The following is a 16,511-nucleotide window of genomic DNA, read 5'->3' as shown; positions in this document are numbered from 1 at the left end:
GAGGAGCACTGCAACAGTGAAATTCGAGGAGCAGATGTCACAAGAGAAGAAACAGGATTCAGGATTGTGGCAGAGTGCTGGATTCAACACCAGCATGGATATGGTAGTTGTGTTTATACATGAGTATTGCCTCAGCACCTGACTGGGAGTATGAGCTCATTTGGAGAGGGATGGGAGCTTAATTCCTCCCATGGCAAATCCACCCTTGGTTTATCACCTGGGCACAGCTGGCCCAGGAAATATCTGCAGCTGTAAGAGCAGGAGGGAGGTCTGAACTCAGAGAATAAAATGCAGACTCTGTAGTGTGGGTATGGGGTTTGCTGTTCCATTTGTGGTTGGTTGGATGGTGTGAAAACACTCTGGATCCAGAAATGGAAGTGAAACTGAGGAATTACATAAGAGAATTTCCAGAGGAGAAAATCCAGACAAGTCCTACTGTCCTCAGAGAGCTGCTGGGTAATAAGCATGACTAAATATTTCAATATAAACAGAATTTGAGGAAAACTGCAACCAGGTATTGGTGCTGAGCACCTTCCTGTACTTGGAGGCAATCACACTGACTGAATCTGCTCACCACCCAGCCCCCTTGCCAGATAAATGAGCGCATGAACTCTCCACCTGAGATTTAGCAAAGCAAAATGGCTCTCAGTTATAAAGTGTCAAAGTCTTGCACTTTTCTTGAGATTACTTTAAACCTCGGTCTTTGCAACAGGCTGCAGCAAGAGGGAGTAAAAGAACAAAAAGCCCTCGCTGTTAATATTTATGGCAACTAAAGCAAAATCGCAACACATTTGCAGATGAATAGGAGTCCCTGTTAAAAGCTGCAGCAGCCTAATTTTAGGATAGCACTGGTTTGGGGTTTGATTGTGTGGAATAACAAAGGAGAGATTTCGTGTTAATTAATTTAGAGGAATTATTAGTGTCAAGAATAAATAGTTCAATCACCTTTCCAAAAATAGTCTGAGGAAGGGAAATGAAACTTAGTGGAAGAAGATAAGAGATTTTCTTTCAGTTCCAGATTTTTTTTCAAATATTTGGATCATTTTTTGTCAAATGCATTGACCCAATATATTACAGGATTTATTTATAATAACACCTATGTAACAATTTTATACCTATTGCTACAAAATAAACCATATGGCTAAATAATTTCCATTTGTTCAGTGAAACAAGAAGCACTTGGAAATAGTTGGTTTGACATATATAATTAGTCCCTATTTTATTTAAAGATTGAAGCATCCAAACCCTATTTAGAATAAAAAAATAGTCTTTTTGTGATATTTACAGCTGAAAGTATTTTTTTTCCCCTAAGGGAAACTGCAACAATATCTGTTGTATCCTGATTTGTTGTTGTTTTTTTTTTTTTTGACTGAGATTCCGTTTGGAGGAATTATGTGTAATGTCAAACTACAGTATTCATCACTCACCATGGCTTGATAGGAATCAATGGAGCAGTGTTCTTCTTGGTCTCCCTTCATTACACAGTCTTCTCAGAGAAAACTCATGATTTAAAATGAGTGTAGATTCACAAAATCCTGATTATACAAATATTTACTAGGGAAAGATTATACTCCTTTGCCTAAAAGACATTCAGATTCACAAAAGGCCAGGCTATATTAAGCCCCTGCCTTATTTTATAAACTCAGTTGGTTAAGCCCACCCAACTCTGTTTCCTTCTCTGTATCCTCTTTCATTCCTTTTTCTCCTTTCCTACTCCATCACAGTACAGGCAGTGTTGACACAGCCCCTGAGGTGCTTCCATCATACAGGGTATGTCATCTAGCATGTTTTGGGAGACAGGAATACTGTGGAGCCAGGAAGTCTCTCAGGACCACATTTTTCACAGGTAGTCTCAGATTGAGAGTATGAAACACTCCAGGGGAAAGGATTCCTGCAGATGGCAGATTATTGCAATCACTGTCATAAGGATTTATGTCCTTGACCAAGCCCATATTTCCACCTGTCTCAGATCCTGCCCAGTCTCAAGTGAAGATTTGTGTACTCATCCACGTTTCATGCTGTTCCTGCTTCTCTTCTCAAGGCTACATAAATCCTGAGGAAGATGCTTGCTCCATTACAACAGATACCTAGAACTGGTATCTACTCCCTTCACTAGATTCCAGCTTGTTCTTCCTGAACCCAGAAGGAAGAAACTCCCTTACACTCTTGTGTATGTGTAGATCTCTGCCTTTGAGGTAGTTCCTCCTGGTGCAGAGGAAAACCCCCTGCCACTGCACATCCTGGCAAAAGCAGAGGCTGAAGAGGCCAGCTAAAAGCCGCAATTTTAATTTGCTCTCATGGTATCATGTTTTATATTGCTAATGGTTGCCTCCTGTTCCACGGCTCCCATGGCTTGCTCATATCCCCTCTCCCCAGGCAATACTGGAGGTGTGAAACAGAAGTCTCCTGACCAGGTAGTGTAGCAGCTCTCATGGAAAACACCTTCTCACCAGATGTTGGAGCTGGACACGTGGTATTGAAATACCACATCAGGTGGTGTCTCAGGTCTGGGTACTCACTAGGGCAGCCTTTCCTTTCCTGTGGGCACAGCCATGGAGCTCAGTCACATCACACCCTCTTCTTGTCTGAGTATATGAACTCGGTCCCTGCTCCCAACTGAGAAAACTATCCCTTACATCAAAGGACAGCAGATTATCCTTTTGTGCCAAAGACTCTGGTTTCTTATCTCTGATAGCTCAATCATCACATCATCTGTGGCAAAAAGATGGCTGGCAGTAAGATTAGATTACAGGGATTTAAAATGTCTCTCTCAGATAAGTGCAGACCGTGAGTATTCAAAAGTACACATAATCAGATTGTAAGATTGACTATCACAGTTTGCCTCAGACACCAAGAGTATAAATACAGATTATACAAATTTTGGGGAGACAGGTCCATTAAAAGTCCTACTACTACTTAATAAAAGTAAGGGATCAGGTGCAGTTTCTGCTGTTGTTGGAATCTCCTAAACCGATAACTCCTGAAAACAGGGCTCAGGGGAAGGTGGCTCATACTGTCCTGTATCCACCAACAACAAGGTCTGTGCTGGAAAATGTGTCTGTGGTCCTCAGGTTGGATCCAGTATTTTCTCTCCATGACTGATTCTTGTGCATTTGCTGAAGAGCTCTGCAGGTGTAGAGTGTTCACAGTGTATAAGGTGAGCTCCACCAGACACATCCCTATCACCCACTGGCCACTCATCACAATCCAGAGATAATCACCTGCCTAAAGGAGACAGCTAGATTGTTTCTCTTCTCAGAATCAGTCACTCACTGGCATGCAAATCTCTATTACAATTCCAAGAGAAATTTCCTCTGACCTGTTTACTAATTTCCTTCTTCCAAGTTCTTTTTCTGTCGCACCTACTCATTCCTGAATTTCATTCCTTTAGATTAAAGCCTCCTTAAGAGACTTGTGCTCGGAAGGTGATGCTTTTTAGTTGATCCTCTGGGATAGATTCACCTGGACAATCTATTGTATAGAAGAAACAGGATTGGGCTGATAATAAAGTAGCTTCACCTCCAATCATTACTACTTTGCTGATCATACTGTGACTCAGTTTCCTCCATTTATACAATTTATGCAAATTGGCCTTTGTGAGGAGCTTTGGGCTTAGGAAAGGAAAGGAGCTGTTTAAGTGTGTTAATTATTGTTATTGCTTGACAGGCTGTAACTAATAGTAACCATTTAGCTGGGAGATGTGGAAACAGGTATGCAGTTAATTGGTAGATTTAGCTGAGGTCAGGTGGTTACATTGCAGACAATTCATCATTGTTGTAAGCAGTGTGAAGTTATGCCCAGCTTGAATTACCGTGAGTCTCCCTTCACCTCTGGTCTTGTGCTAATATCCCAAGACGTGTCACCAGTGAGAATTTGAGTGAAATCTCTAGAAGAATGTGGAACGAATCTGTAAATCGTTTTCCGAAATGCCCTGCCAAAAAAAAAAAAAAAAAAAAAAAAATCAATAAGGTCTTCTGTGTCAGGAAGGAAATGTTAAAAATATTAATTAAAAAATAAACTCTCCCGTAAATCAAAGGGGAATGAGTGAGAGCAGGCAGACGGAGATGGAATAAAATTCCGGTGGAACAGCTTTTAATTCCCTCCAGTTTTTCTGCCCGTGGGCATTTGGAAGTGCCTGTCAAAGCTGTGGGCCCTGTCCTGCTGTGTGGGCAGTAACCACAGCGCTGGCTGTGGCCATCAGCAGCAGACACCAGGCTCTGCAGGCAGCGCTTGGTGATCTCCTCCGGCCAGCACTGCTGCTGCTCCCGGGGAGGACATGTACTGAGAGAGGAGCACAGCTCCCGGGGGAGAAACTGCTGGTCCTAAAAGCGTCAGAGACAGCTAGAGCAACAAGGGCTTTTTTCTGCTGATAAACCACTGGAGGGGAATCTCCCTCTCCAAGCGCTGTCATTTCATTTCCAAAAGCTTGTCCCTGTCTCCATCAGCATTTCTGTGGGTACATCTCTGCCGTGCATGAGAGATTTAAGCATCGGCAGCTACTGTAAACGACAGTACAGTGAAGCACAAGCGGAGGAGGGAACAGAGGGGTAGAAATGCGACTTTCCCTCTGTGAATGCAAGCACAGGTGCCTATTCTGAGCAACTCCAATACATCAGTCACGGGATGAGGGAAAAATTAAAGGTTACTTCAGAACCTGCTCAGACATTTAAGGCCACTTAATGAATCGAATTAAAACATTTCCTCTGGGAAGACTATACACACACGCGTGCAACTGTTCCTTCACTTTGCACATCTGTTTCCAGTCCATATGTGGAGGTGCCAGTATGCTGGGGAGCAGGCTTCAGGGGTTTGAACTGATGGGAAGCACAGGGGAGGAAGGGGTCGGATGATACGAGTTTAAAAGTTGGGGTAAGTCCGTCTTTGGAGTATGTGTGAGAGAGGGGGAGTGAGTAACCAGCCACTCACGACACAGGCTCGGGGCGTCCTGGCGGGGCGGCTGCGGGAGGAGTGTGATGCAGAAGCAGCGAAGTGAGAGGGAGCAGAGAGAGAGCGAGCGGGAGAGGAGCGAGCTGTGACTTCCACACAGGCAGCCGGGAGAAATCACCAGCCAGGATTTGCTCTTCTCTCTCTCCCTCTCTCTCTGGTTTCAAATCAGCTCCTCCCCCGTGTGGTTGTGGCTTTGCCTTCCATCACAAGCCTGATCAGCAACACCAGTTTTTGGGGGAAAAAAAAAAAAAAAAAGAAAAAAGAAAGAAAAAAGAGGGGAGGGGGAGCGGGGGAGAAAGAGACAAAAGGTAAAAGTGCAAAAGAAGAAAAAAGGAAACAAGAAGGGGAAAAGAGAGGTAGGAAGAAAGTAATCTCCTCTACCCCTCGGCTGCATCTAGCACAGAAGAGTCTGAAACTTTACGTGGAGTTCTCGCCGTGTTTACCCCGCGTCGGCTGAACCGGCAGCGCCCAGCTCCCTGGCTCCTGCGCTCTCCTTCTTGCTCTTTCTCCCTCGCACTCATCAGCAGTCGGCAGCGATGGAAAAAGTTGCTGGCTGGTACCCAGGCTGGCACGTTGCTCTCCTGTACTGGACATGGCTTTTCCTCCTCACTTATGGCTTTACCGGTGCAGAAATAACTTGCAGATCCTGCCGTTCCCAGGTGCAGCCGCAGCAGCAGCCGCAGCAGGGATTACTGATGCACTTGAGGACCGACAGAGGAGAAAAGGAGGAAAGGAGATTCCTCGGGGAGAAGGGAGCTGAGAGAGGGCAAGAGGCCGGGGCGGAAGATGCCGGGCTGCAAGCGACCCTCGCTCCCGCGGGGATGAAACCCAGCGGCCGGGAGACACGGCGAGTGACGGGGGAGCCGCAGAAAGTGGCCGGGGAGCGCCGTCCCCGAGCGGCAGCGGCGGCTCCGGCCGAGGCCCGACCCCCGCAGGGTCCCCGCAGGGCGGGCGGGCGGCCGGGCTCGGTGCGGCGGCGCTGGGGCCGCAGCCCCCGGGGCTCCGCGGGGCCGGGGCCGGGGCCGGGCGGCGCCGCGGGGCGGGAGCCGGGGGACGGCGGCGCCGCCCGCTTCGGGCTGGAGGAGCTGCGGCTGGCCAGCACCACCTTCGCCCTGGCCGGAGACTCGGCGCACAACCAGGCCATGGTGCACTGGTCCGGCCACAACAGCAGCGTGAGTACCGCGGGCGGCTCCTCCGTGCTTCGCTTATTTCCCCCCTCTTCCCCTGTTTTTCTTCCCCCCTCTCCGTGTGTAATCGGGGGTGGGGGGGTGCTGGGTTTTTCTTCTTCGAAGGGGATTTTGCGCCTCCGGGCGCCGGGGATTGGCTTCGCTTAGCAGTGTGCAGTGGGGCAGAAGGGCTTCAAAAGGGCCATTCTTCTGGAGTAGAAAAACTTTCCGCTACCCGCCCGCCCGCTGAGCACATCCCCCTCCCGGCCCCCTTGTCCCTCGCCCCGGAGCAGAGCGGGATGCAGCGCTGCCACCGCCCGCGGCGCCACGGGAAGCGTCTCTTCAGGGGGATGCGCCTTCGCATCCAGCTTCTCCCCAGGATATCCTCACGGGCAGCCCGGGAGGCTCAGCTGGAAGGATGCCCAGGGAAAGCCCCTCTGCTGCTGCTGTTTCTTCTTTTCCTGCCAGCTGTGGGGGCCCATGTCAGCCCAAGGGCTCATCCCCAAGCCCTGCTGATGCGGAGATGCTGGAGGGCTTCACAGGACTTTGCCTCCGAAGTGTCTCTGTGTAAGGGATAAAGCTGCTTTTTGCCTCTTGTCACCAAGGTGTTAAACAGGAGAGTTCTCGTTTCCTCCTCATAACCTGCATGTGTCTCAGGAATAGCAGAACCGCTCTGACTTGAGCCGAGCAGAACAAATCTGGCCAGAGAAGTGGGCGGCTGATTTCCAGGCTGGAGCCACAGTCACAGCATCAAAGTTACCAGGTTAACCTGGGCACAGTATCCCTCCAGCCTGTGCTTCTGTCATACCTGGAGCTGAGGGCCAAGGCCCAGGGAAGGCAAGGGTAAATTGCTTGGAGTGCTTCCTGCCTGCACTTAGCTCTGCTTGTGGACCAGCAGAAGTGGAGGGATCTGCCTGTCCAGATTCTCCAACTTTGCCTCTTAGAGACACCAAGCAGAATGTTAATGAGAGAGAAGGGATGCCACCACTACGTGACTGTTGCCCATACAACTTCCCAGGAGAAACAGGGACTCAGGCTCTCCTCTAAGGTTTCTGCAGCTGTAATGCCAGGTTTCTGACTGCTTGGCAGAAATCTTTGGCCTCCCTTTCAGCTTTTAGCACTAGGAGACTGATAACATTTTAAAATTATAGTTTAGTCATTATGAATTCCTTTTGGTATAGATTGTACAGAGCTACTCAATTTAGAATTGCAGGGAACGTCATAAGCACCTCACTGTGGGGTTCAGCCCTAGTTAATTGGGACATGGTTTTGTGGTCTCATCAGGAAGTTTTTAATCAAGTAATTGACAGGGGAATAGTTGTCATTTCCATTTTGAAGGACTTTTCCCTTTCTTCACAACTCAACTAGACTATTCTTAAATAGTCTAGAGTGAACAGAAGCTGCCTTGTAGGAACACAGGTCTGTTCATACAAATTGAATTGAGGCTGATGCTGGTTTCAAGTGACCCATTTGCTAAAAAAAAAGATTCTGATATAAAAAGTCATCCAGCAGGCAGTAGTTTCTCTGGTCTATCGCTGCAATGATGTTTCACCTGTATGCTTTTCAAGACACATCTATTGTTATATATGAGTTTAGGTACGTGTATGTGTTTCTGCCCACTGTGGTAGTGTGGGCTGGTGTTGTCAGGGAGTGATTTACTTTCTGAGTGTGTTGGTGTACAAATGTTTTCAGGGAGCTGTGGGGACATGTTTTGTGACTGTCCTTCCCGGAGAGCTGCAGGTTGCATTGTGTATTATATGCTCCCCCCTCCACTGCGGGGGCTTTGGCAGTGCTGTTCTGTTTTGTGCTGTGCTTGCAGCCCCCTCACAACACTCACTGAAGCTGGGCCCCCACAGGACTTGGATGCACTACAGGCTTGTCCAAGCTCAGCTGAAGCAGTGCTTAGGAGAGAGCCAAAAGTGTCACCAACCCATTGTCTCTGTGTGGAGGTTTTTGGGTGCCCATCAGTGATGGAGTTGGGAGTGGGATGGGCTTGGGGTGACACGCTTCCTTTGGGGTACAGCATATGTAGTTCTGCATTCATGGGGGTTGTAGAGGATCCCAATGTGCTGCTTGTGAGGATGCTGTGTAACCCCAGTGCCCTGTCTGCACTCCAACAGCAGCAGCTGCTGTCTTCCTGCTGGAGTTTCCATGCTGTGGCACAGGGATGCAACACACCTCTTCTCATTTTCATTCTTATGTGCTCTGTAAGTGCCGCTGTCAAACAACTTTTTCCTTTTGCCCAGGCAGAGGGGCACTGTGAAGAGATCATAGTTTCCACTATCTGTGTGAGAACAGGAAAAATCAAAAATAAAGCTCAAAATATTTGAAATCTTGTTAGGTGGAAAAAGTGGAAAATTAAAGCGTTGTCGCCACTAAGATTTTCTGTTGTAGTGTACCTTATCCTGTAAGCCTCACTGTGGTTCCTTGTATCCTTATTTTGGTAGTGGTGTGGATGTAATTGCAGTGCTGCTGTGGAGGAGAAAAAGCTCCTGAAAGAACTCCTGATTTCTGTATGGGGTTGTTCTGGGTGTTTGCAGCTTCTCTCAGGCTTAGCTGCGATTTTATATCGAGTCTGTGCACCATGGAACTGATGGCATTTTGCTGTGAATTTGCTGCATGCTAAGCCACAGATACAGTAAGAATAATAAATAATCATACAAGTCATCCAAGTTTAACTCCATCAACGTAAATTGTTTTAGATCAGTGCTTATTTTGGCCCATGAATGATTTTAGGTCCTCCCTGGACAGCTTGCTCTCTAGATCTACATTCATATCCAGACATTTGGAGCATGCTCTGCTCATCCGTAGTGACACAGTTCATATATGCTCTAATCTCTCATGTACCTTGCTTCACTGATGGGGTCAGCAGGAGTTCCCCAGAGGAGAGCATAGGTGTAAAGAGCCTGGCTTGTCAAATGACTGATGAGGATGAAATCAGGAGTGTATCCAGTATTATATTAAAATACAGGTGGAGCTCAGGCTTTCTCTGTCCCCAGTGGAAGTGAGGCCACACAAAGCTGTCCTGCATCTCCATAATCCTGAGCTCTTTCAGTCTGCAAGACAAAGAGTGGCTGCAGCAAAAGTGAGTGCTGAAAAGGGTCTTTGGTTGCACTGAGTGCAGGAATGTCTGGGAATGATCCAAGAAGGTGTTAACTGGCCCAAACCAGCACCCTGCCTGAAATAATTTTGACAATATAATAAGAGCCTAGACTATTGAGTCTGTAAATGGGTCCTGGCAGCACTTACCTGCATTTATACATCCTGAGCATCTTTCCAATGGCCCCTATAAAACTGGAGTAAAAGTTCATATGACCTGAAATCTTTCTCAAATCTGCTACAAGATACACAAGTGAGATCTCCTGCCTTTCTGCACCACTGAGAAATGTCATCAACAGTGTGGAAGTTGGCAGGTTTCCTAGCTCATGGAGATATCAAATGTGTTGCTGATGTGGTGTATCCTGACATTGTAGGTTTGGAGTCTCTACAGCTCCCTTAATACCATGCTATTGACTAGGGGAAAAGAGCTAGCAGAGAGTTATGTGTGGAGCTAAAATAGACCTGGTTTTAATGGAGAGAAGCAAGTCTCTAGGTGATGTCCATAATGAGCTTTTGGGATACATATGCTTTTCAGAGCTTACAAAAAATGAAGACTTCTGTCCTAAGCTGGCTTGGAGTGAGATCAGTGCCTTATTTATTCATTTGAAAGTATTCTGGGGAAAAAGCAGAAAAATTGGAGGAGGTCAAAAGGTAAGGGACTTTGAGTGAGTGCCTTGATTCTACAGCTGGTGCTATAATGTGATGCTGTGAAGGAAAGCAGCATGGGTTTCAACTCGTTAAAATAGCAGTTTGCCTTGCACTGGACAAAATTCTTTCCTGGGCTGGATGTTGGTGTAGATCTCAAAGAGTGTGGCAGAGAATTTGAGCATGTATTTGGCTTTATACCTGGGGATTGGCTTTTACGTGAGAACGATACCTTTAAACAGTTGAAGTTTCTGTGATTTTACATGGTTGGAAAAACAAAGTTGAGCTTCTCCCAGGTCCTCCACAGCAGCAGATCCTCAGCAGACTGATGGAGATACAGAGATGGAGCTGGGAGCAGATGCAACACAGCCATGGCCAGGTTTTATATTCCATCCACAGCAGAAGATCAATACAGCTGAAGGGTCCAGTGCAGGATGAAGCCTGCAAGGTCATCATTGCTCTTGTCAGGTGATTACAACAGACAGCAGGGAAAGAGTCAGGTCTCTTAGAGGAGAGCTTTTAGGCAGGATGAGATTCTGCATTAGGTGTTGCTTGCAAGATGTTACTTAATGTTACTGACAGGACAAACTGGGCACAGGTAAGGCAGAATAATGATGCACCTATGTATTTCCAATGCACTGCACTTTGTCCTGGACAAAGTAATTGTGAATAAACTGTTGCTGGATTTTCAGCTGAAGTATTCTGACCTTCTTTGTAAATGAGGAATTTCAAGAATGGCACATAATACTGCATCCAACAGCCATGACCGATCAAACCACAAATATCTACAAACAGCTGGGGGTCTATCACCTCCTCTTCTTCTCCCTGCTATTGCCTTCTTCCTTTCTGGGTAGCTATTCCAAGCCTTGTTCTTCTGACTGTTGGAAACTTCTCTCTGATTTCTGTTCTAATGTTGCCATTGGGCAATTTAGATTAATTTTTTCTTCCGTTTGTGTGTGTTCCTTTTAATTGAAGTTATTTTCCCTCCCTGGCACTTACATCCCCCTAGAATTATTTTACAGGCAGTGATGATATTCCCTTTCAACCTCTGGTTTGCTAAATCAAGCAAGCACTCTTCTTTCTCTGTCTGCTTGTACAACAGGTTGTGGAGAGTGAACTCTGAATTTCTAGGAGTCAGGTTTCCAGGAACTCAAATTTGAATTTTTACTTTTGATGAATGAAGATGATAACAAATACACTCTTTTTTATAAATGAGGCAGTAAAGGCATGGCCAAAGTACGTTAAATTGTCAGTGTACTGTTCAGTTCAGAATGGGGGACCATAATCAAAACGTTTTTTTTCACATCTCACTTGGAGACTTTGCCCAAATGCTGGCAGAGCTGTGGATCCAAAGTAAAATTATCAGGGGTGCCAACACCATCCCATGAGTGACCAGCATTTTGTTGTATGATGCTTAAACCCTTGCTCCCTTCCTCCTGTGGCAATTGAATCATTATAAAGGACGAGTTTTAAGGTAATGAATATGGATGTGGAGCCCAGAGCCAGATGCTCAGAGAGACCCATGGTGAAGAATGACCCCAGTGTCAGTTTCTTACTGAGATTGATTTCTAGGGTGCTGAAAACAGCTCCCAAAAAAGATTCTTGCAAGGAGGATGTTGGCATTAATATAATTCAGTGAAAGGGAGTCTGTATTATGTACACATTACAAGAATATATAATAGTATTAAGAGTATAATGCACTGGATGCTGAAACTGTTTCAGGCTAATCTCTTGCTAGAGCTACTAAGAATATATTTTGGAAGGGCTAAATAAAAAGTGAGGAAACAAAAATGGGAATTCAAACCAGAAAAAAAATAATCTAATCAAATTAAAATACTGCTAAAAGTCCCTTGTTTCAATTTTTTTTTGGTCTTGATTATATTTAGTAATGTTGGATAATAAAATACCTCACATCCATTCTAGATATAAAACTTCCTCTAAATTTCCTGTAACTGAGTAGGACTTTATTCCTTTAAACAGAGGTCTTGAGGGTTTTTTTGGTATTTATTTTCTTGTGTGTGTGTTTGATTTTTCAAAAAAATGACTCAACAGCCATAGTATTTCTTTCTTCCGTGTTGCAGTCCATCTTTAGATATATTTCTTGACTGGATAAAACAGAGGCTTTTCATATACAGAATATGAAATAGGATACATGAGAAATTGTTAATAAGAAGAGCCGTGCTCTGAGAGAAAGCAGTAAGTGAAAGAGAATCTGTGAGGAGTAGAAGAAAGGCTTGTCATTGTGTGATGCTGGTCTCTGTGAAAGAGTTTGGGAGACGGTGAGGAGCTCCTGCCACTGGCAGGTGGGATATGCAAATCCCATCACAAGGGGAGATTAAGGAGAATAATGGAAGAGCTCTGACAGTTGCAACTGGCATTCATGCAATATCGAGAGGCTATAAACTGTGTAAAGCAATCGGGTTATAGCTTTCAATCTTCTTAATACAGTACTTTATAATAGAAAATGGGTTTCTCCCTTTCCTCCTGGCTTCAGATAAGACGTTTGTATTTCCCTAACCTGGAGGCCATGGTGAAGTCAGTCCATAGGGGGAAGCAAGGAGGTCAGAAGTCCTTAATTCATTCTGGAGGGGTTAGAGACCCACTCAGCTGTGACACAGCTGTACATATGAAGGGCTGCAAGGTCAGCATTGGCCTTGGACAATCTCACATCCTCTGGTTGTGCTACGTCAGAGTGCATACAACCCTCACGTTGTGCAGAGCTCCAGCAAGGCGAATGAAACTGCCCCATTAAAGACCTCTTTCTCTGGAAAATGCTATTGTAGCTTGGCCAGAGCATTTTGTAGGTACACATTGATTTTCCTTTCATTCAAAGGCTCCTGAGAAATAGCCCTCAACAAGCCCAAATTGTGAAAGTTTAAATAAAACATTTTTTTTGTTTTGAATCAGGCAACATTTTTGGAACTGATTTTTGATTCTTATATTCTGTATTTAAAAATGATCCAGTGATACTAGCACTTGATTCGGTGTGCTGGACAGAGGCATCTAATGACACCTGAGATGGCATTACCTCTGGTTACTGCTTCACAGGGTAAGGGCATCCTGTGGGAACTGTGTCCTACCTGATGTCCAGGTGTGGCAATTGCAGAGCATCTCAAACTGGTTTTGCCTATATTTAGGTAACTGCTGTTATCTTAAAAGCTGTGTGTACTGGATCCTGTGCATCCAGATGCAAAGCTACATTCAGGTTTACATTTCCAAGGAGGAAAAAAAATTAAGACTGACACAAGGTGTTTGTTTTTTTTTCCTCAACTATTTTTTAGACCTGGCCAGCAAACCAAAAAATCAATGACTCCCGCAGCTCTAATTGACATCTCTGCCTGAAATGAAAATGGACCTTGATTCCAATTCAAATGGCAGCACTGGGTGATAAAGTAATTATTTTGGAATTTTAAATGCATATTAAAGTTGATGCAGTAAAATGATTTTAGTGCCACTTGGAATTTTTTTTGGCTGTATCTTAAATCAAACAACAGTTAATGTAAGAGCCCTTAATCCCTAATTCTCAGTGCTGGTAACACAATAGCACTTTTACTTAGTACTGTACTTTCTCTCCTTGGGGAACATAAAAGAAAAGCATTTCAGAAGGAACAGGATATTTTAGGATATGTCCTAAAATGCAATTCCTTCCTTTTAGAGGGTCTGTAAGAACTTAATTTAACCTCCCATCGTGTCCCTCAGCAGGGGAGTGATGTTCTCTTGTGACTGCACACTGGCCTCTGGAGCTGCCATGCCAGGGACGTGCCCAGGGCAGCTGTGCTGAGGTGCCCCTGACCTGGGATGAGTGAAGGAATGATTGAGGAAACAGGTGGAGATTTAGATGGAAGCAGGAGGGAAGTTTCACCTCTTTCAGCAGCTGTGGGGGCATGTCAATGCCAAGCATCCCCAACAGGAGCAGCCCAGACCAGGACAGTGCGCTCTCCCTTGCCATGTTTGGGGCAGAACTGCTTCTGCAGGGGCAGGAGGGTCAAGGGAGTCACAGACCTTGTGGTTTCTCTTTTCCTGTTGGGAAAACTCCAGAGATAACCCCTTCATCTCATCTGGGCTTTTGGGCTGGAAACTGTTTACCTACAAATGGGAAGCTCTTGGTAGCTTAACACCGCCAGGTCCCAACCAGTGTCAGTGCTCACATCCCAATTGTATGAGGTTTGAGATCACCTTTGCTGGTGATCATGTCAGGACAGCAGTGCCATGAGCTCTTGCAGATAATTTTCATGCACTTCTTCAGGAGGAAGTGAAAAGCTCCTTAGAAAATCTCAGGCTATATAGATAACCCAACAGAGATATCCCATGTCTTTTCTCAAATGTTTCTCTTTTTCCCCCCCCCCCATTCTCACCTCTCCCACTAAATTTAAGGTAGAGAAAATAATGCAAGGGAAATATTTTATATAACAAATGTAGGCATGTTTTTATCTCTATAAATTGTCCCTCCTCAATATGTGATTTTCTCAGGTGCACTTTTTTTTTTTATGGGGGGGTGAAGTAATCATAAAGTTCCTGATTTAGAAAGCAGCGAGAAATTCCTCGCTGATGTGGAAATGGATGCTGTTTAATCATTTGGACTTTGTCTAAAAAATTTTTCTTTTAACTACAAAGTATAATTTCAGTAGATGAAAGAGGTCATGTGCTCCCTTTCTGTGTGTGTCACTGGGTCAGTTTAAATCTTTAGAAACAGCTTAATGTGCCCTGCCTTGGCCAAAAATGGTGCCAGTACCTTTCACCGAATATTCTCTGAAAACAAACATAGGAAAAGTGAATTCCATTGAATATTCAAATGAATATTTGAGGACCTCATTAAGTATTTACTTACAGGTAAGTGTAAATATATTTTTCTGGTGTAAAAATAATACTTGTGCTGAAAATCAAGCCTATATGCCAAAGAACATGATATGGACAATTAGCTTGCTTTCCATTGCTTTCAATTCAGTTTTCCAAGAAAAAATACATTCCTGCAGATGAAAGATAATATCTTTAAATTAATCATTCTTGGAATCATAATCAAATTTTGGAAATGGCTATCTGCAAATAAAAGTGAGATCTTACTTTGATTGAAACTTTAGAATAGGTGTTTTGTTTTAATAGGACAGGCTAAACAGCTTATTAAGAGACATACCAGTGAAACAGGAGATACATTAAACTTAATTTCAAAATGCACAAGTCCATGGTGAAATGCCACCATGTTAGAAAACATCTGGGGAGTGATTACTCCCTGAGATGTTGCTCTGGCTGAGGATTGATGCATGGGGAGGTCTGCACTACACCTTCTCCACTTCATTTGTGTTAGCATTTCCACACACCCCTCAATATACTGAGAGTGACAGAACCTGGGCTAGAGATGAGAAGAGAATAGATCTGGCCTACATAGATCTGGACTTAGCCTGGATCTGGTGACCTTGTGTCAGTACAGATGAGCTGATGAAGTTTAGGAGTAGATATTTAGGCTATTGTAACTGAAGGATGCTTTGATGCAGATCTGTGTGTTTCAGTAAGAAATGACTGTTTAATTGTGTATCCTTGAAAACAAAAACATAAAACAAAAATAAATGAAAATATTCTCCAGCTCATCTTCTGGATGAAAAGCTTCTAGTTTGGCGTTGCCTTCCATTTTATTTTCAACTTTTGTAAGATGACATGTGGTCTTCCTTTCTTCTCCAGAGACTTGTCATCCACTCCAAAATAACTCATTTTAAAGTTGCTAGAAGAGTGAATGTGGTTGATTCCAGCTGTCTGATACCCCAGCCTGATACCTGTGGCCATGGCCAGGGCATGATGGCAGGGCCCTGCCCTCCCACCTGTGATGGAGGGAGTTGGACTATGGACTCCTAGGAGAGCTGAGGAAAGGAGACCCAAGCTGTGCGCTCCTGTGCCATGCACCAGGCTCTTGGCATCTTGTTTTCCCTCCCAAACACTGGGTTCAGCAATCGCTGAAATCCCTGTTACTTTCATGATGCTACAGGCTGGGATCCCACCAGATAGAGAGACACTCAGCAGCTCCCATTCCTTCCTCTCCCATGGGAACGTGAGTTCTTCCTCCCTGCAAACGTGTGCTGCATCCTCCTCCTCCTCCTCATCAGCCACCCACAGCCCTGTCTGTTGATGCTGTTGCCTGGAGACCACCCTGTGATGGACAGCTTGGAGGGAAGCGATGATTAAACAACCTGAACTGGCTTCTGAAAGCAGAGATCGTCACTGTAATGTGACAGGCACTGACAGCTCAGACAGCAACACATTCCGAGTGTGATTCCTGAAAAAAAAGGATAAACAGTAAACACACGAGGAGAGAGCCGCACACACCTGTGTGTAGGTGTGTGAGTGCTGATGCTTTCCCTTGGTGCAGAAGGGCTGGGAAGGCAAGTGCTTCTGCATTAACGAAGGGTGAACACAGCCCTAATAACTGTCATGGTGAACAGGTCAGCCCAAGAGCCAGGGCAGCTTGCACTGATGCTGTCTAACACGAGATCCTTGGGCAGGAATCCTGCAGGAATTAAATGGGATCCTGCAGGTGTTGGCAGCAGGGGGCTGCACAGCCAGCAGGAATAACACTCCTTACAGAGGGGAACACCTGCAGCTTCAGGTCCTGCTACGTCCACCTGCCATATCCCTCCCTGCCTGCCAGCTGGACAAGTACAGGCACAA

The 16,511-nt window shown here is 45.2% G+C and overlaps 1 protein-coding gene across 2 annotated transcripts in view; it reads left to right on the top strand.

The window, feature by feature from the left end:
- The first annotated feature begins 5,016 nt into the window (after positions 1-5,016).
- SORCS1 (sortilin related VPS10 domain containing receptor 1) overlaps positions 5,017-16,511 on the top strand; it is a 261,108-nt gene continuing 249,613 nt past the window's right edge. For both annotated transcript variants that reach the window (XM_058841926.1, XM_058841925.1), the window contains exon 1: positions 5,017-6,119. In XM_058841926.1, the coding sequence (XP_058697909.1) occupies positions 5,484-6,119 (636 nt within the window). In that variant the 5' untranslated portion in view covers positions 5,017-5,483. The remainder of the gene's footprint in view (positions 6,120-16,511) is intronic.

The sequence above is a fragment of the Poecile atricapillus genome, chromosome 6, assembly GCF_030490865.1.
Source record: "Poecile atricapillus isolate bPoeAtr1 chromosome 6, bPoeAtr1.hap1, whole genome shotgun sequence".
In the NCBI taxonomy this organism is placed as follows: domain Eukaryota; kingdom Metazoa; phylum Chordata; class Aves; order Passeriformes; family Paridae; genus Poecile; species Poecile atricapillus.
Note: the sequence above shows the minus strand (reverse complement) of the source record. Positions and strands in the feature narration are given on the sequence as shown.